At 38.8% G+C, this 19,807-nt stretch overlaps 2 protein-coding genes across 34 annotated transcripts in view; one reads left to right on the top strand and one right to left on the bottom strand.

The window, feature by feature from the left end:
* The window catches only part of MYPN (myopalladin), a 140,994-nt gene extending 130,114 nt beyond the window's left edge, over positions 1-10,880 (bottom strand). For 3 of the 7 annotated variants that reach the window (XR_010120287.1, XM_063637136.1, XM_063637139.1), the window contains exons 1-2: positions 10,539-10,563; positions 5,391-5,461 (exon numbers count right to left, since the gene is read on the bottom strand). The gene's annotated coding sequence lies outside the window, so the exon portion shown is untranslated. Of the gene's footprint in view, positions 1-5,390; positions 5,462-10,538; positions 10,668-10,734 lie in introns of those variants that run through there. The other 4 variants (XM_055274457.2, XM_063637137.1, XM_055274456.2 and 1 more) reach the window with 4 other exon arrangements.
* A 348-nt stretch (positions 10,881-11,228) lies between these two features.
* HERC4 (HECT and RLD domain containing E3 ubiquitin protein ligase 4) overlaps positions 11,229-19,807 on the top strand; it is a 158,748-nt gene continuing 150,169 nt past the window's right edge. For 10 of the 27 annotated variants that reach the window (XM_063637169.1, XM_063637164.1, XM_055274469.2 and 7 more), the window contains exons 1-3: positions 11,260-11,398; positions 12,866-12,895; positions 13,376-13,679. In XM_063637169.1, the coding sequence (XP_063493239.1) occupies positions 13,454-13,679 (226 nt within the window). In that variant the 5' untranslated portion in view covers positions 11,260-11,398; positions 12,866-12,895; positions 13,376-13,453. The other 17 variants (XM_063637170.1, XM_063637168.1, XM_063637161.1 and 14 more) reach the window with 14 other exon arrangements.

Below are 19,807 nucleotides of genomic sequence, written 5' to 3'. Positions count from 1 at the left end.
AACAGAAGAGTTTTACACTTAAAAAAAAAATCATCTTATCCAGTCTATTTGTAAGTGAGTTAGAGAAGGATGACAAGATATTTCACCCTTATCATAGATTAATTCAATACATAATTATATTCTTTGATTATGCAGTCCTTTAAAAATAAACAAAGATGTTTCAACATTAAGAACAATTCTGACATTAACAATTCCTCAGGATTTCTATTTTATTGTCAACACTATCAGAGCTTGTGAATGGGAGTAGTTTGAAAGCTGCTCTTTGGAAGTTAGCTTGCTGGATAATGCTTCCTTTTACAGATTGAATAGATGAAGTTGTTTGTTGGAAGTGAACAGCACACAACACTTCAATTCACTTCTTAAGATCCTGTGTTTACAAAGAGTAATTTTTGTTTGGGTTTTTTTTTTTAAAAAGTAGGTAAAACAGCAGCTTGAATTACATGGCATTTTTCTTGGGCAAACATTTCTGTCATTTCAATATGGTTAAACTCTATTTAGGCAATGTGGAGGTGGCAACTATAATTTGTCTTCTAGGAACACTCTGTCCTTCCTAGTCACTACTACTCAACTGTTCTGTCAGGCTATCAGATTTTACGTTGAGATTATAAGAACATTTTTCAAACTCTAATGAAAATCTGTCCATAAAAATTGTGGTGTTTTATTTATTTCTGGATGCCAACTATTAGGACAATCTTTTTCATTTTTCTGAAAGAAGCACGAGTACCAATAGAGATTTTTTTTAAAATTTGCAATCACTGTGCATAAAAGTTACCTGTATGCTAAAGGCAACCAATAATTAGTTCTATAAACATAAGAAGTACACTAAACTTAAGGAAATTAGGGGCAGGGAGAATTAAAAAGCTTTTTCATCTCCTTACTTTTGTAGTTCTCCGTGCTGCTTTCATAAAAATTGTAATGCTTAGTTAAGATCTGAAATGTACTGTCAGTTCCCATTATAAAAGTGATAATCAACTGAGATGCTTAGCGAGGCTTTGTCTTTTATAACATTACTTTGAAAGTTATTAATAAGGGATTCAATAGATGAAGATATCCATGCTCTGGCTAATTGTTATTCAAAGCAGCAGTACTGTTAATTCGACACAGATCTGTAGTTACAATTAGTTTTAGTCCTAATTTTATTTAAGGGCAGTGAGGTATGTAATCTAAAAATATATGTATTCTTCCCAAATTTATATTTCTGACAGTTATATTAGAACTTTCAACCTCAGATATCTTTATAGGACCCTTCGAAATCAGTAGCAACAAAATAGTTCAATTTGCTACTTGAAAGTATGACTGATAAGCTCTAATAGTTGAGATTCCTTCTTTGCTAGTCTCTGCTGTTGCTATGCTCTGTTTTCTTTAAAAGAACACCCATAGATTTAAAGGAATCATGTAAGTATAAGTTCTACACTTTCGTATTGTATTACTTTGGTGATGCTGACTATTAATTAGAACTCACAGAATCCTAATTTTAGGACTGCTGTGGTTTAAAGCTAATTTTAAAGCACAACTTATCATGCATTTAAGTCTTTGATTCTAAACACAAATTTTATTTTTTACTGCCACAAAAAGCAGGGCAGTTTGAGAGCTTTCTCTGTTAAGAAAAAGTAGTAATTGAAGTAATCGCATTATAATTTCAAATGTATGAACACATCCCCACATACTGGTGAAGGGCTACATTACATGTGATTTTTCACATTTATTCCTGTTTGAATGCCATTTGAATTTTGAATTCCTATAATTAGGCAATGGAAGACAAACATAAAGAAATCACACAGAGTTATAAAAGGAGAACATTTAAAAATATTTCTGGTATTTATGATGCAAACAGTACTACTATTTCACACTGGGATACCAAGAAGGGAATTGAAGCCAGAATGTAAATTTGGAGCCAGAACGGATGTTGGGATAATCATGAGGGTGAAAGTAGAGGAGTCCTACAATAAATAACCTGGAATTATTATTCTTCATGTGTAGATTAAGTGGCATATTCTGTGACATACAATATTCTCAATAAAATTGTTTTGCTTGCATCCATTAGAAAGAAGGGCCACGTTTTCTTGTCTGCTGTCTCATTTATGTGGCAGGAGCGAGTTATTTCTCCTATCTTACTCTTTTCTGGAACAGGCTCATACCTACCTAAGATAACAGAAAAAGGACTTTTTTTTTTTTCTTTGAGACAGAGTCTCTCTCTGTTGCCCAGGCTGGAGTGCAATGGCACAATCTTGGCTCACTGCAACCTCCGCCCCCAGGTTCAATCAATTCTCCTGCCTCAGCCTCCCTAGTAGCTGTGATTACAGGCGCCCACCACCATTCCCAGCTAATTTTTCTATTTTTAGTAGAGATGAGGTTTCACCAAGTTGGCCAGGCTGGTCTCGAACTCCTGACCTCAGGTGATTTGCCTGCTTTGGCCTCCCAAAGTGCTGGGATTACAGGCATGAGCTGCTGCGCCCAGCCACAAAAGGACTTTTTATAATGCAATTCAGAAGAAAAAAAGAAATGGCTATGGGCTGAATTGTGTTACACCCCTCAATCTGCCACCCCTGAATTCATATGGTAAAGTCCTAACCCCCAGTACCTCAGAACGTGACTGGATTTGGAGTTAGGTTCTTTAACAAAGTAATAAGGTAAAATGAGGTCATATGGGTGGGACCTAATCCAATATGACTTTATAAGAAGAGGAGTCTAGGACACAGGGACCACACAGACCAACGGAGGAAAACATGAACACACAGTGAGGAAGTGGCCATCTATAAGCCACGGAGAGAGGCCACAGAAGAAACCGAACCCGCTGACATCTTGATGCTGGACTCCAGAACTGTAAGAAAATAACTTTCTGGTGTTCACGCCATCCAATCTGTGGTATTTTATTATGGCAGCCCCACCAAACTAATATAGAAACTCACTCTTAATTTCTCAAACCTAAGATCAAAACAAAACATTTGCTTTTTCCTAGTCAAAACCTGTCCCCCTTTACTTCCCTCAGCAGTCATCCTCAATTTTGTAAATGTCATTTCTGTTTACCCAGTTGCTCAAGTCAGAAAACTACTAGTGGCCTAACATTTCTCATATGCTCTGATCCCCCCCACCACCCAAACCCTGCTTCACAATCCTGTTAATCCTATCCCCAAAGTTTCTTTTGAATCTACCTCTTCATCTCTGTCACTACCACAGTCCCCGCCATTATTATCTCCCATGTGGATTATTGAAAAAGCTTCCTCAGTAATCTAATTTTCTCCATCTTCTCTCTTCTCCAATCCAGCAATCCTGTCCAGTTCAGTAGCAGAAGAAATATTTTGGTCACTACCCCGTCTTCCGGCTTACAATTCTTGAGCAGTACTTGGAATAAAACCAAAATTAATGTGCCCTACTTGATCTAGCCTCTGACCATCCGATCCATCTTCTGCCTATCTCTGAACTTATCTAGTATCCCTGTGCTCCATCTACACTAATTTTTGCTCAGTTCCTGGAAAATGTCCAGTTCTTTCCTGCCTCAAGGGCTTCATTTTGCTCCCTCCACCTAGAATGTTTTAGGACTTGATCCTTCTCTTCCTTTGTTTTCAGTTTTAATTGTAAAACTCCTCTACTGAGGCCTTCATTATCCATTCTACTTCAAGGATTCACTCTGTTATTCTCCATCTCTACCCCTTGTTTATATTTATTACAATTTGAAATACTTTTACCTGCCTGCCCACTTGTTTTTGTCTTTCTAATAGAATTGGAAGGGAGGTGCTCAGTAAAGACTTACTTAATGAATCTGGTAAAAGATTTGATGCCTTATGTATGTTTCAGGCTGAAGCCATAATGCTAAGCCAAAGGCCCAGGAGAAGGGATGATCATGGAACCCTTAAGAAAAAGGATGGAAAGAAGGGAACTCTCTACACGGAGGTACTCACTGAGGAACCAAACAAGGCATGGCTGTGCTTGACTGAATGAAGGTTTGCTTTCCAAATCTTGGAAAGCAAGAGTGAGTAAAAATGACTAGAGGAGGCTTTTCCAGTTGCCCACTCAAAGTGGACTCTGTGATTTGGTTACAGTTAGTGAAAAACATTTTTAGACAATAACATCATGTCTCTTCAAAGTCAATAATAAAAGGACTACACTTGCCACACATCTTTATTAAAGCTTACTTCACTATAATGTAATTTTTGGTTTTTGTGTCTCATTGACTAGAAAGTTCCTTGAAGACAAGATATTATTTTATCTCCCTTTGCATTGCCCAGAATCTAACAGAGTTCCTTGTCCCATGTAAGTGCTCCACAAACATTTACTGAGTCCAGTGGTCCTGTCTAAAATCCATGAAACCAGAAGTTTATTTGGGCTATGTCCACAGTCTGTAATATGCAAATAGAAGAAAGCAAGAAAGAACTATAAGATGTGCAAGAACAATGAAAAGGTGAATGGGAAAATAGACTTTAGGGCAGGAAGAACTGTGGTGTCAATGAGAGGAAAATGAACACGCACTTAGCAAATGTCCAGAATCCCAGGCTGAAAAGATTATCTGCAGGCAGAAGGTACATAGATAATGCTGGTCTTCATCTCTTCTGAAATGATGTTTTCAAAATATATGTTACCCCATAAATCACCAGTTTTTCTTTAGGGTAATTGAGAGGTAGGTGCAAGTCACATTAAGTTTATAGAAAATTAAGATAATAAAACAGTAGTGAGTTGAATAGAGCTCCCCCAATTCACGTCCATCTGAAACTTCAGAATGTGACTTTATTTCAAAAATACAGTCATGCACTGCATAATGATATGTCAGTCAACAACAGTCCACATATAGGATGGTGTGATCCCATAAGATTACAATAGCATATTTTTACTGTAGCTTTTCTATGTTTAGATACACAAACACTTAGTGTACGATACAATTATGTTACAGTTGCCTGTGGTACTCAGTATAGTAACATGCTGTACAGGTTTGTAGCCAAGGAGCAATAGGCCATACCATATAACCTAGGTGTTTAGTAGGCTACACCATCTAGGTTTGTGTAAGTCCACTCTATGTTGTTTACACAATGACAAAATCGCCTAACAATGCATTTTTTAGACAATATCCCATCATTAAGGGACGCATGACTGTAATGCCTTTGCAGATGTCATCAAATTATGGCTCTAGAGATGTAAATAAGTTATAGATCTGATTAGGTGGGCCCTAAATTCAATGACATGGTGTTCTTAAAAGGGAAAGGAAAGAGGAAAGAGAGAAGAGATCACAGAGGCAGGGAAGGAGGCCACGTGAAGATGGAGGTTGAGATTGGAGTTATACTGCCACAAGCCAAGGAATGACGGGAGCCACCAAAAGCTAGAAAAGGCAAGGAAGGATTCTTCCTAAAGCCTTTGGAGGGAATGTAGCACTCCTAACACCTTGATTTTAGAATTCTTACCTCCAAAACCATGAGAGAATAAAGTCTGTTGTTTTAAGTCACCAAGTTTGTGGTAATTCGTTACAGCAGCCCTAGAAAATTAAATACAAGGATCAAAAGAAAACTGAGGGGTAATCTTTTAGTGGCACAAATGAACTCAAATTGGCATTCTCACATACATAGTTCTAAAATGTCTGACACCTCTAAAAGCAATGCTTACCAAAACAGAAACTTCTAATTCACTTAAAGGAGTCAAATAATTCAGTATTTAACTCATAAGATCCTCCTGACACTCAATATTTTAAAAATTTCATAGAATTACAACCTTGACTTGAACTATATATAAATGTGAATATATACTTTGCAAATAAAAGGAAAATTTGATTCATTTGAAGTTCTGTATTTACTTTTAGATTAAGGATATAATTATGCATATTTACACTTTTCAACCTCTTCTATTTTTGAAGCAAGTAAGATTTCTCTCTTATCCACAACTTTTTAAGCCATAAGTTAAATATTTATAGAAATTTGGAAAATAGAGAAAACAATTGCTTCAAATTTCAACACTCTAACAATTTGTAGTATTTTGGTATATTTCTTTTCCATCTTTTAAAAACATGGCTACAAGCAAGAAACATACAATTTTGTATTCTACTTTTAAAAGAACCTTATAATTGTATCATGTAAATTTTGCAGCAACACAGTCTTTCAAATCATAATTTTACCAGCCACATTCAATACCCCTTTTCCCATGTTGGAACTTAGGTTGCTTTTATGTTTTTATTTTTTATTTTTGTTTTTTTAATACGGAACTTAGGCTGCTTTTAATTTTTTTATTTTTTATTTTTTGTTTTTTGAGATGGAGTTTCACTCTCGTCACCCAGGCTGGAGTGCAATGGTGCAAATTTGGCTCACTGCATCCTCTGCCTTCTGGGTTCAAGTGGTTCTCCTGCCTCAACCTCCTGAGTAGTTGGGATTACAGGTGCACACCACCAAGCCCAGCTAATTTTTGCATTTTTAGTAGAGACGTGGTTTCACCATGTTGGCCAGGCTGGCCTTAAACTCCTGACCTCAGGTGATCTGCCTGCCTGGGCCTCTCAAAGTGCTAGGATTACATGCATGGGCCACCATGCCCGGCTGGCTGCTTTTAATTTTTCCTATGGGAAATAACACTGCAATAAAAATCTTGTTCATACTTTCATTCACCCACCCCCATGTTTTTATCTATCCTGCTAGACTTGGGAGGGTGTGACATAGTAGGTGCTCAATAAACATTTGTTGAATGCATCTTGTATTTCCTTAGGACAGAATCCAGAAGTAATATTGTACAGGTAAATGGTTTAGGGCAATGTCTCACAATAAATATTGCTATTATTATGAACTATTATTAAATGAAATTTACTGGCTCTTGAAATATATTGCCAAATTTACTTATTAAAAGGTTGTGATAATTTACACTGCTGCCAGCACCATTAATTAATTAATTCAAGAAGTGGTTTTTTTTTTTTTTTTTTTTTTTAGAGACAGGGTCTCTTACTCTGTTGCCCAGGCTGGAGTGCAGTGGCACAATCTCCGCTCACTGCAACCTTTGTCTCCTCGACTCAAGCAATCTTCCCACCTCAGCCTCCTGAGTAGCTGTGACCACAGGTTCACACCACCCCATCCAGCTAATTTTTGTCTTTTTCTTGGAGACGCGGTTTCACCATTGTTGCCAGACTGGTCACGAACTCCTGAGCTCAAAGCAATCTGCCCGCCTCAGCCTCCCAAAGGGCTGGGATTATAGATCTGACCCACTGCACTCAGCCTCAGAAGTATATATTTAGCACTTGCTGTGGGCCAGGAGCTGTTCAAGATCCTCGGGGATAGAGCACGGAGCAAAACAGACAAAATCACTGACTTTATGAGTTTTCATTCTAATGGAGGAGGTGAAGTTAAATATCTATTTAAGTAATATGTAAATAGATTGTATATAACTGCTTATCCATTTTCTTAGTTATATATTTTTATATGATAAGCATAATACATATTTATGAATTATATATTAAAATGTCAGTTTGTTATAATGGGTATGAAGGAAAAGCAAGCAGGATAAGATGATAGGGAGAGAGGGAATGGTTTTTTGGATAGGCTGATCAGGGAAGTCTGTAGAGGTGACATGAGTAGAGACCTGAGTGAAGAAAATGAGGTGAGATCCAGCAGGAGCAGTATGGCTGGAAGGAAGGGAGAAAGAGAAAGAGTGGAAGGAGAATGAATACTACTTTTAGATGTCTCTCAACAGTCTGAGCATTATTTTTTTAAATAAAAACAGGTAAAAAAATACTCTGTTATGAATTAAAATTATTTTCTTTCTGGTCATATGGACTGCATTCTCTTACTAGTAATTCAGGAGAAATACTACTAGTAATAGTAAAAGCTAACATTTACAAAACTCCTGCCACATACAAGGCACTGTATGTGTCATTTTACTGGCTTCACAACAACCCAGTGAGATATGGATTACGAACATAATTATAAAAATTATGGCTGAGATGTAATATTCTGTAAAACAGACCATTAGTAAATGCCTCTGTGTTTGGGGGGATAGAAGGACAGAGGTCTGAGGTAAGCTTATAGGGTTTAGGCTCTGAATTCAGATAAACCAGCACCAGATATCATATTCACCAATATCTCATGCTGCATTTATACAACAAATTTACATTATTCTAATAACCCTAGGATCCTATACTTGTTTCATCTTAAAGATAATCACATGCTACTTTCTAAAATCTTGCACCATAGTTGCACAGATTTATAAGGTTAAAAGGAACATGGAAAAATGTCCATTCCACTTTCTACAAGCAAGATCTATCTTTAAAAATATTCCAGATAGATATACATCCAGGTGGAAGAGACAGCTGTCCACCAATTCATGCTCTTCCTTCCACAGCATGAAGTAGTACTTGGGAACTCACGGACTATGCTTCCCAGCACCCTTGTTTTGTGTATAGTAGTGATATGTGGCATTTCCCAGACAAGGATTTTAAGAATCTCACCCTCCCTCCATCTTCTCAGGCCCCTGGAAATCAGTTTTCACTCATTAGGAACACTTATTTGGACTGCTAAAAAGGTTAAAAAATACACTTATATTAAACCACTCACATTTTAATTTTTATGTATTATAGCATCAAGTGTATATCTTAAAGATCCTGAATTCCATAACTTCCCTTTTAATGATATATTCTGAGGCAACAAGCCCTTAAGGGTAAAAGACCACAAACAAAAATCCTACAGGAGGCCTGGCTGGTGGCTCACACCTGTAGTCCCAGTACTCTGGGAGGCCAACGTGGGTGGATTACTAGAGCCCAGGAGTTGTAGATTACCCTGGGCAACATGGCAAGACCCTGTCTCTACAAAAAATACAAAAATTAGCCAAGTGTGGTGGCATGTGTCTGTAGTCCCAGCTACTCAGGAGGCTGAGATGAGAGGATCCCTTGAGCCCAGGAGGTGTAGACTGCGGTGAGCCAAGATGAGCAGAGCAAGATGCTGTCTCAAAAAAAAAAAAAAAAAAGAAGGCCAACAAGAGCAATGAAGCTCTCAAAATATGAGTATTTTTTGTGAACATTCCTACTATTTCTAATGTTGAAATTATGTTTTCCTTGCTTAAGCATCTTGTCATTCTACATTCATTTCTGTAACATACTGTTGTGGGTTAAATTTGATCCCTCAAAAGATAAGCTGAAGTCCTAACCTCCAGTACCTGTGAATGTGAACTTTTTTTTTTTTTGAGATGGAGTTTTGCTCTTGTTGCCCAGGCTGGAGTGCAATGGCGCGCTCTAGGCTCACCGCAAAACCTCCGTCTCCCAGGTTCAAGCGATTCTCCTGCCTCAGCCTCCTGAGGAGATGGGATCACAGGAATGCGCCACCACACCCGGCTAATTTTGTATTTTTTCAGTAGAGACAGGGTTTCTGCATATCGGTCAGGCTGGTCTCGAACTCCTGACCTCAGGGGATCCGCCCGCCTTGGCCTCCCAAAGTGCTGGGATTACAGACGTGAGCCACTGTGCCTGGCCAAATGTGACCTTTAATTGGAAATGAATTCTTTGCAGATGCAATAACGTTAAGATGAGGTCATAATGGATCAGAGTAGGCTCTAATCCAACGTCCGGTGTCCTTATAAAAGAAGGAAATTTGGACATAGACACACAGGGAAAACAAGGTGAAGAGGGATGCTTCTACAAGGATTGCCAAGGATTGCTGGCAACCACCAGAAGCTAGCAGAGAAGCCTGGAAAAGATTATCTCTCAGAGACCCCAAGAGAGAACCAACCTTGCTTTCACCTTGATTTTGAACTTCTGGTCTTCAGAACTGTGAGACAATAAATTTCTGTTGTTTTAAGCCACCCAATCTGTTTTAATTTATATGGCAAGCCTAGGACACGAATACACACACTTGAACATATTCTAGCACAGACAGTTCTTATCTAAAACATGTTTTTCAACAAGAGATAAAGAAACAGGCCAGGCGCGGTGGCTCACGCCTGTAATCCCAGCACTTTGGGAGGCCGAGGCAGGTGGATCGCCTGAGGTAACGAGTTTTTTTTTTTTTTTTTTTTTTTTTTTTTTTTGAGACGGAGTCTCGCTCTGTCGCCCAGGCTGGAGTGCAGTGGCGCAATCTCGGCTCACTGCAAGCTCTGCCTCCCGGGTTCACGCCATTCTCCTGCCTCAGCCTCTCTGAGTAGCTGGGACTACAGGCGCCCGCCACCACGCCCGGCTAATTTTTTGTATTTTTAGTAGAGATGGGGTTTCACCGTGGTCTCTATCTCCTGACCTCGTGATCCGCCCGCCTCGGCCTCCCAAAGTGCTGGGATTACAAGCGTGAGCCACCGCGCCCGGCCGAGGTAACGAGTTTGAGACCAGCCTGGCCAATATGGCGAAACCTCGTCTCTACTAAAAATACAAAAATTAGCCGGGCATGGCGGCCCATGTCCATTGTCCCAGCTACTCAGGAGGCTAAGGCGGAAGTTCCAGTGAACTGAGATCGCACCATTGCACTCCAGCCTTGGGGAACAGAGCGAGACTCTGTCTCAAAAAGTAAATAAATAAATAAAAATAAGAAAAGAAAAAGAAAGATGGCCTATTTGTGGAACTTATTCTAGGTACTGAATATTCATTCTAGTAATACCCAACTTACAATTTCAAAAGTGCATTGTTTCAAGTTCTGCTTTTTAAGAAGTTAAGGCTGGCCTAGGAGATCCAGACTTCGTTTTTATGAATCAGGGACTGCAGCCCAATGTGTAATTTTCTCTGATAGAATGAGGCCCTGCAATTCAAGCCTATCTTTCAGGGAGAGTGTAGAAAGTGATGGTAGCCAACACTGCACAAGGAACCTGAACTGGTGGTAGTGGTAGAGTAGCTTTAGCCATTGCCATCAATACATCTCACATCCTCAGGCTGGCTCCAGTTGAGGCCATGGGATAAAATAACTCTTCACCAGTCTTTATGTTCATAATTGTGATGTTTCATCTGCTACTTTAAAATCTCCTTGGGAAAAGAGAGAGTAAAATAATAAAAAGACTAGCTAGCATCCATGAGCACAAAGACAAACCAAAAAACAAAGTGATTTTCTTCATTAAAAGGCTCTGTGCACGCCGAAGCATTCTCAAAAACAGTTGACATCTTCTTCGTTTGTCTTCGCAAACTCCAACTTTCTGTATTTGGCTTTTCCCTCTTAAAGCAACGCAAAGCTGCACACCGCGCAGGCGCCTGTGGCCAGGCCATCGGGTAAGATTCAGGCGCAGGCGCTGGGGCCGGGAAGTGGGCGGGCTCGCGCGCGTGCTCTGCGGTTCACTTCCGGCCAGCCCCTCCCCCGCCTACCTCGCATGGCCACCTCCCCCTCTGCCTTCTCCTACCCAGTCACTTCCCCAACTCTCCCCACCCCTCGTGCTCTCCGCCTCACTTGCCTCCCGTTCTTCCCCGCCCGCTCCATCCGGGTCGCTGACGGCTGTCTCTGGACTGGACAGCAGTGGCGTCCGCTTTTCTCTAAGGAACCGGGTAAAGTTTCCCAGGGGCCGGGGAGGGGAGCAGCGGAGCAGCGGCACAGACGCCGGAGGTGCCCTAGTGATCGTCGCCACTGGCTGACGGAGGAGGGTCCCAGGAGCCGGAGACGTGCTTCAGCGACCGCGTTGCCTTGCTCTCTGGGCAGGGGCCGCCCCCCGTCACCTTGGGCTTCCCCTGCCCTGAAGGGCTGGGCGAGTTGTGGCCCCAGTGGGTTCGGGGGCGTGTGACGGCGTTAGGGAGGGGCAGGCCGGGCTGGGCGGATGCAGGCCGGCCCGGCATAGGGCGCTTTCTCAGCGCTTCCTGGGGGTGAGGGGCGTGGGGCGAGGGCAGGGTTGTGGGTCCCTGGCCCCGGGGCTGGAATGTCGCACCTCCCTGGGGATGGGCTTCCCTCAGGTTGAGGCGGCGGACTGCCGGGCCTCGGCCGCCGGCCTCTGAAGCTGTTGCGAGCGGCCGGTTGCGGTAGTCATCTGCTTGGCCGCGAGATTGGGTGTGTGCAGATGATTTCTCTTTCCCAGTCCCCATGAGCTGATCCGTGTGCACGTTCAGGGAAAGACGGGACTAAACTGCTTCTCATTTCCCTACCTGTTGCTGGCGAGAGGACGCCTCTGTGTTTTAAAGAAAAGGGTGGTTAAACCTCGCGCGCTGAAGTCGGGGTATTTTCCTGTATTATTTTATTTTTAAATATGGGAAGACAATGCAGAACTCTTGGGAATTGTCGAGTTCTGATGCCCCAAAAGAGTGAAATCAAACTTCTGTTAATGGATGATGGGTCGTGGAATGGGACACCTTGGGCACTTGCTAACAGGAACGTAGGAAAATTGGGGTTGAAACTTAGCAGGCTCTGTAAGAATGTGGATGACTACTACAGAATAAGGCTGACTTCCTGTAATTATGATATTTAGTAACGCGATGTGTTTAAAAGTCTACGTATGTATAGATGAAGTGGACTCTGTTATTTGTATCTTTCTTTACAAGTGAAGAAATATTCAGTCAGTGTGCTGGAAAGTTCTACAGATTTCGCCATCAGACTATCAGTGCCCCAGCCCCCATTCCTATTCTTGAAAAATCTGCAGTGCTGGAGTTATTTGCAATTCCCCCCCGCCAATCTTTAAATAATTGTCTCAGAGGTATAGATAGATATAGATTGCCCACGGGAGATTTTTTTAGTCCCGGTTACCACTTGTAATAAAAGAGGTTGAATTTTGGAGAGAATTGATATTTAAATTGCATGTTTTTTTTCTGTATTATACTTATGCACATTGATTTAGTTTTAAAATTAAATTAGTGAGGTTGGAATGTTAGTATTTTGATTTGAAAAATGGGATCTTTGGAGGTGATTTAAGATTATGGTTTGGTAAGAGAATCTTCATTTTCTCTCTGGCCTAAAGAATAATTGGGAGAGTCGTTTAAATTGTGGAAAATTGCTTTAAATTTCCATTATTGGTTTTATTTCTGTTACAGATAAGAACTCCATTTTCTGTTGATGTGGAGGTAGGTATTAGAAGGCTTAACTATACTAGGATTTGAGGGAGATTGCAAGGTTATGTTTCTGCAGTTGGCTAAATTTTTCACTGTGTGTATTTGCTTTTTGGGCAGTGGAAAGATGTCTTATTTCTTGCTCCCATTGAAATTATTTAAAGCAAAAAGTAGAAAAAATTGGATTAATTTCATCAAGGTACTTATTCCTGTTAGTTTAGTCTATCACAAGATAACCAGAAGTCAAAACTAGTTAATGTGTTTTAAATTTTGCAAAGGATCATAGAAAGTGACATATTTTCCCTAAAAATTTCTGTATGATACATTTTTAAAAATACAACTGATTGGTTTTTGAAACTGTATGATACTTATGTAGCATGTTATAAAGTATATTTAATGTTTACCATGTAGCAATTATTGTAGCGTAGCACTTGAAAGAGCAATTATATATCCTTTTTTCTTTGAAGTCATATTAACTTCTTTCTATTTCCTCAGACATAGGTTACCTCCAACTTTCCGGGGTTTCAGAAGAGAATTTTTTATTGAAACTGGAAGACCAAAATAATTACAAGCATGTTGTGCTGGGGAAATGCATCCTTTGGACAGCTAGGTTTGGGTGGAATTGATGAAGAAATTGTCTTAGAGCCCAGAAAAAGTGACTTCTTTATAAATAAAAAGGTCCGAGATGTAGGATGTGGACTCAGACATACTGTGTTTGTTCTGGATGATGGAACAGTGTACACATGTGGATGTAATGATCTAGGACAGCTAGGTCATGAAAAATCCAGAAAGAAACCAGGTAAGTTGAAACGTTTTTGAAATTTGCTATTTCTAATAATTATATCATTTTAAATTTGAATCGTATAATTTCTCTAGTTGTAACTATATGTTTATCAAGCTTTAAAAGCAAAGTAGAAGTTATATATTTCCATTATATTTGTATATTTGTATGGTTCTAAGTACTTTATGTTGTGGTTTCTTTTTTTTTACTACTAGTATTATAAAACCTTATTTTGTATGACGATATAAAACAATAAGGAAAATCAGCCTGCAGTATATATATCTTTGGTACAGAGTGTATAGTATGCAGGTCCTCTTTAATAAATTCTGTTCAGCCACCGTGGATAGATTTTAAATGCATAATTTACTCTGTGTTTACCTTACTTTGGGAGGGGGGGAAGAAAACAAGACGAAAGCTTTTTACTTGGACTTGCTTGCCTAAAATATATTTTTATTCTTTTTATCCCTCTGTCATAGTATTTTAAATATGTAATTTTATTTGGTTTAGTTAGAAATATCTTTTATTCCTCTCATCTTCTACTTTCTGTAGCATTGCTAGCTATTAAAGATTTTGTGACTATGAAGTGTCCTGATTTTGTAGTAGTTGTACAAGCAAATTAAATAATTTGTAGGGTAATGAGAATTTTGAGGAATTTGGTCACATTTCATGTTCTGTTTTCCTGGATATTGTATTTTAAAATCAAATATTTCTACATTTAGGAATATCATTGTTATATGAGTTTTGCTTTCAATTATGATAACTAAAAGTTAATTTCAGGTGGTAAATTCAGATGAGACTGCAGCTGTACTGACTTACAGTTTCTTTTAACTGTAACAATAATGGCACTTCAGTATTTTCTATGGCAGTTATTTCATCAGTTTATTATTTAAGTGGTTTCTGTTGTTACTCAACTTTTGAGAGATTAATGTAATCTAAGATATTCAGGCATTAAATTAAGGCACGATTCATCCTTCACATCATCTCACGACCATGCCAAATCTCACTTTTCTAAGTTGCAAATACTGTATCATTTTCATCCTTTCTTTGTGGTTAAGGTCTTAGTGTATTTTCTTCTGCCTTAATTTGTAATTTATTTTTTATTGGATAAATGATAGTGACATTCATAAAATAGATTTTTAATTCTTGCAGAACTCAAAGTAAATGGCAGCTTTCTTGTACTCTACCTAAGAACATTTTATGGATTCCTACCAGATTTTCATAATCTCAGGCATTGAGGTGGTCATATTGGTAGAAATGAATGGTAATTTACTGATACGCATTTGATGATTGTCTCTGCTCCAGAGACAAATGGGCCCTTTACTATTTTTGCTTAGCTTGGAATGCTGCCTCAGGTTGAGATTTTCATGGTATGGAGGCTGCTGCTGTTCTTTGTACTTTAGCATACCCCATAGAAATAACTGAATATCTCTCTGTATTACTTTAATAATTTCTGAAAGGCCACAGGGCAAGTAGAAAGTAAAAAGGCAGCACATAGAAATTGCCAGTGTAGTTACTTACGTCTACTGAGGTTTAAAATGTTTAAGTGTTAGAGGTAGACACTGTGTACTAGTAGTATAATGATTATAGTGCCAGGAACAGCCTCCAACTATATAGATGAGATTCTGAGAAAACTAGCTAGAATAGGTTTCTTTGTGGTCATGTTGACATTGTGATGATTGCATTGTGACATCTATATCATCTTGATTCATCCTGGAAGCATTATTTGGTAATGTAAAGTTGGGGCGGTGGGTTTCCCTAATTTGGGATACCTCTTTAGGATTGCCTCATTGTTGTCCCAGTTACACCACAGCCTATGGAAGAGAAAAGTGACAGGCATTAACTTTGTCTTTGAGAAATTTAGAGTCTGTGTTGGGAGTTAAGGTGTACATGAACAACTGGAGAGAATTGGAAATTAGACATGATGTGCCATGTACTTTGAGCCTAGGACATTTAAATGATGGGAAATATTATGGGATAGAATTAAAGTAAGATTTCTGGGAGAAAATGAAGGCTTACGTTTAATTCTATTGGTGATCACATAAACAGCTAGGAAATAAGTCTGGAGCTGAGATAGCTTAGTTTTGTAGAAGGGTAGGTCCTGATCCTGAGAAAAGCTTTTTATTATCAGAAGTTCTGGTTCGATGATATATTGAAGTGAACCTAGATTTCAGAGGGAAGAGAAGTTCAAAAAGTAGTAGCTGCTCTGATAGGAACTTCGTCTTTTAATCTCAGCCTTGATTGAAGATTTATTTATTTATTTATTTTTATTTTTATTTTTTTTGAGACAGAGTTTCGCTCTTGTTGCCCAGGCTGGAGTGCAATGGCGCCATCTCGGCTCACCGCAACCTCTGCCTCCCAGGTTCAAGCAATTCTCCTGCCTCAGCCTCTTGAATAGCTGGGATTACAGGCGCCCATCACAATGCCTGGCTACTTTTCATATTTTTAGTAGAGATGGGGTTTTACCATGTTGGCCAGGCTGGTCTCGAACTCCTGACCTCAGGTGATCCGCCTGCCTTGGCCTCCCAAAGTGCTGGAATTACAGGCATGAGCCACTGCTCCTGGCCTAAGATGTTTTTTAAATATTGTTTTTAACTAAATTTTAAGAATGTTTTTAACTAAAGTTATTTGTATTTGGAATAATTTGTTAATGATTTAATTGTGTCATTTCCCCAACCCCTTTTTAAATTTGTGAATTTGAGGACTGGATTAAAAGATAAAAAGTTGTTGGATCTTATTTATTTTAAAGTCTTCTCGTAATTGAGCAAGTTGGTTATATTTCTGGGACCATGTAATAAACATAGTTCACTTCCCAGGAGGTTTTTTTTGTTGTTGTTGTTTTGTTTTGTTTTGTTTGAGACAGTCTCACTCTGTTGCCCAGGCTGGAATGCAGTGGCACGATCTCCGCTCACTGCAACCTCCGCCTCCCAGGTTCAAGCGATTCTCCTGCCTCAGCCTTCCAAGTAGCTGGGACTATAGGTGCGTGCCACCATGCCCGGGTAATTTTTTATATTTTTAGTAGGGACGGGGTTTCACCTTGTTAGCCAGGATGGTCTTGATATCCTGACCTCGTGATCCGCCCGCCTTGGCCTCCCAGAGTGCTGGGATTACAGGCGTGAGCCACCGTGCCCAGCTGACTTCACAAGAACTTTAAATTTGTGTCAGAAAGTAGACAGAATGGAGGGAACTAAGAATTGTTTCTTTACATAGATGGGCTTTATAAATATACATATTCCGTAACTAATAAGGAATGAAAGAGAAAGAGGTAGCCTTATTAAGGATAAATTATTCTCAAGATTCATGATAACCTACTGGAGGACTTGGCCTGACAATATAGTGAATAGATTTAACCTGTGGCCTGTTGAAAAGAGGTGTTTCTGTTCTGAACTTTTTAGGAACCACATAGAAAGATTTAACTGAATTCCTTTATTATACTAAAGGTGCAGATTATGTTCATGTTCATCTCTGTTGTCTTGTATATGTATGTCCTTTCTAACGCTACTGGCTTTTTCTGAATTATTTCCAGAGAAGTGAATATCTGTTTCACTTTCATGTTTTTTTCTTCATAAGAACTTTAAAATACTTTTTAAGCTAATGTCTCAATTTTTAAATTTATAGCTAACAAATATATTTAATCTTCAGTGTGCTAGACCAGTCCATTTAAATGAATTTTTTTTATACTTTCAAATTCAGTTCTGAAGATTTTAAGTATGGGAAGTATACTTTTCTTTAAAAGATCCTTTTCTTACTGTATATCTAATCATAGGTATAACTTGGTTACCATGGTCCTAACTATGTTTTGCACATTGATTTCCATTTGTTTCATGTTAGAAACAGTACTAAGTTGTTCTGTGACCATAATTTGTAAATAAAGTGGTGTTCTGTTTAAAAACAAGCCCTGTTATCTAAAAAATAGTTTTTTGTGTTTTACAACATTCTTTCAAATGGAGTATCTCATTTAATTCTCACAAAAGTTGTATGTAGCTAAGGCAGGTATCATGGTCCGCATTTTACAGATGAGGACACTGAGGTTAAAAGAGATTAAGAGACTAATAGGGTCACTTGGCTAGCACATCTTGAGACCACCCTAAATCTTGTGGTTTTTATCCTTAATCTCACAAATCTTTTCCTTTGCTACATTTAGAAGGTAGAAGAATATTTGTTCACCTTTGAGGAAGCTGGTTTCCATCAGTATTTTATTGTAATTCTGAGGGGTTTTTATTTTTTATTTTTTTTTTTGAGATGGGGTCTTACTCTGTTGCTTAGGCTAGAGTGCAGTGGCGTGATAATAGCTCACTATAGCCTTGGACTCCTGGGCTCAAGTGATCCTCCTGCCTCAGCTTCCCCAGTAGTTGGGACTACATTTATGTGCCACCATGCCTGGCTAATTTTTTTTTTTTTTTGAAACGGAGTCTTGCTCTGTCACCCAGGCTGGCGTGCAGTGGTATGATCTCTGCTCACTGCAGCCTCCACCTCCCGGGTTCAAATGATTCTCCTGTCTCAGCCTCCCAAGTAGCTGGGACTACAGGTGTGTGCCACCACACCCAGCTAATTTTTTTGTATTTTTAGTAGAGACAGGGTTTCACCATGTTGGCCAGGGTGGTCTCGAACTCCTGACCTCAGGTGATCTGCCCACCTCGGTCTCCCAAAGTGCTGGGATTACAGGCATGAGCCACCAGGCCTGGCCAATTTTTTTTTGTTTGTTAGAGATGGGGGTCTCCTTATGTTGCCCAGTCTGGTCTCAAACTCCAGTCCTCAAGCTATCCTCCTGCCCTGGCTTCCCCAAATTGCTGGGATTTATAGGGATGAGCTACTGTGGCAGCCAAGAAAAATCTTTAAAAAATTACTATCTTATAACTAAGGTTATACAATGAAGACAGCATATTTTATTATCTTCCCTCTTGTGCACAAACTTAAAAATCATTTTAAGAACTGATAAGAAGATTGAGAGTTCTATTTTCAAGATGTATTATTGTACCAACAAAAACTAAAAAATTCAAATATGTATAGTGTATTACTGAATGGAAGACTAACTTGATTGGCAGAGTTTTTAGGTAATAGTTTTAATAGTATGATAAAATTTATTGTGGTTTATGTTGAACTCTTTTTAAAGGTGATGAGCATTGATTCTGTGTTTTCCATATTCTCGAATGGTAATTTCTACTGTTGAGTCATTCCAATAAAAGCATTTTGGTCACATAGTAGTGATTACTTGGCTTGCCTTTCTTGCTTCTTCATTTTTCTGACCTGTTCTCTCTGTTCATAAAACAAATCTATAAATGAACTGCTCCTTAAAATATAGTTGAAATTTAAAAAGTAATATAGGAAAATATAACTATGGGAAATAAAGTTACTCACTTAAGGGTGGGTTAAAAATAAAAATACCAGATTATCCCACACATTTCTTACTGAACCAGAACATTTAAACCAAAGAAGCTCATTGTGTTTTATAACTCCCGGTTTTCACAATACCTTCTAAGGAAGAGAAAGATGTGGATGATAGATTTGAAAAAAGTAATTACTTGGGTCAGGAGTGGAGGCTTGCTTTGAATGCTTTATTTACTTTGAGAAAGGTTAGTGCCCAAGAATCACAGTGTCAAGGGTAGGAAAAAAAAATCATAATGCAAACAGATGACTGCTGTTAGAGAAATGTATAATAATACTTTGTGTAGGACCCTACATCTGAGGAATTTCAAAAGCATTACACAGTAACTCATGTCCTTTCAAAATGCTTGTGACACAATTTGCAAGAATTATCCTCATCTTAGGGGATAAATTTACGGAGAAATGGCAGCACAAGTTGGTAAGTAACTTGTCAAAATAGCAGATGACTGGTGAACAGCTATAAGTTGAATCTGAAAGTTAGAGTCTACCAGTCTCCTACCTTATTCACTAAATTGTGCTTATGTTTAGAATTATTTACAGTAATATCTTCGGTTTGAGGCAGATCAAATACTAGTGCACAGATTGTTTCCCTGCCATTCGATTTGATAGCCTGTTAAATCATTATTTTATGAAGATGCTTACATTCTGATACCACTTTAATACTTCAGTATAACTGTGTGGTATGAAGAATATTTAAACAAACGAACAGAAACTTAACTATGGTAATACCCGGTCTTTTCTCTTTTCTGTTATATATTGTATAT

This window comes from Symphalangus syndactylus, chromosome 4, assembly GCF_028878055.3.
Source record: "Symphalangus syndactylus isolate Jambi chromosome 4, NHGRI_mSymSyn1-v2.1_pri, whole genome shotgun sequence".
Classification (NCBI taxonomy): domain Eukaryota; kingdom Metazoa; phylum Chordata; class Mammalia; order Primates; family Hylobatidae; genus Symphalangus; species Symphalangus syndactylus.
The sequence above is the reverse complement of the archived record's forward strand: the minus strand, read 5'-3'. Positions and strand labels throughout refer to the sequence as shown.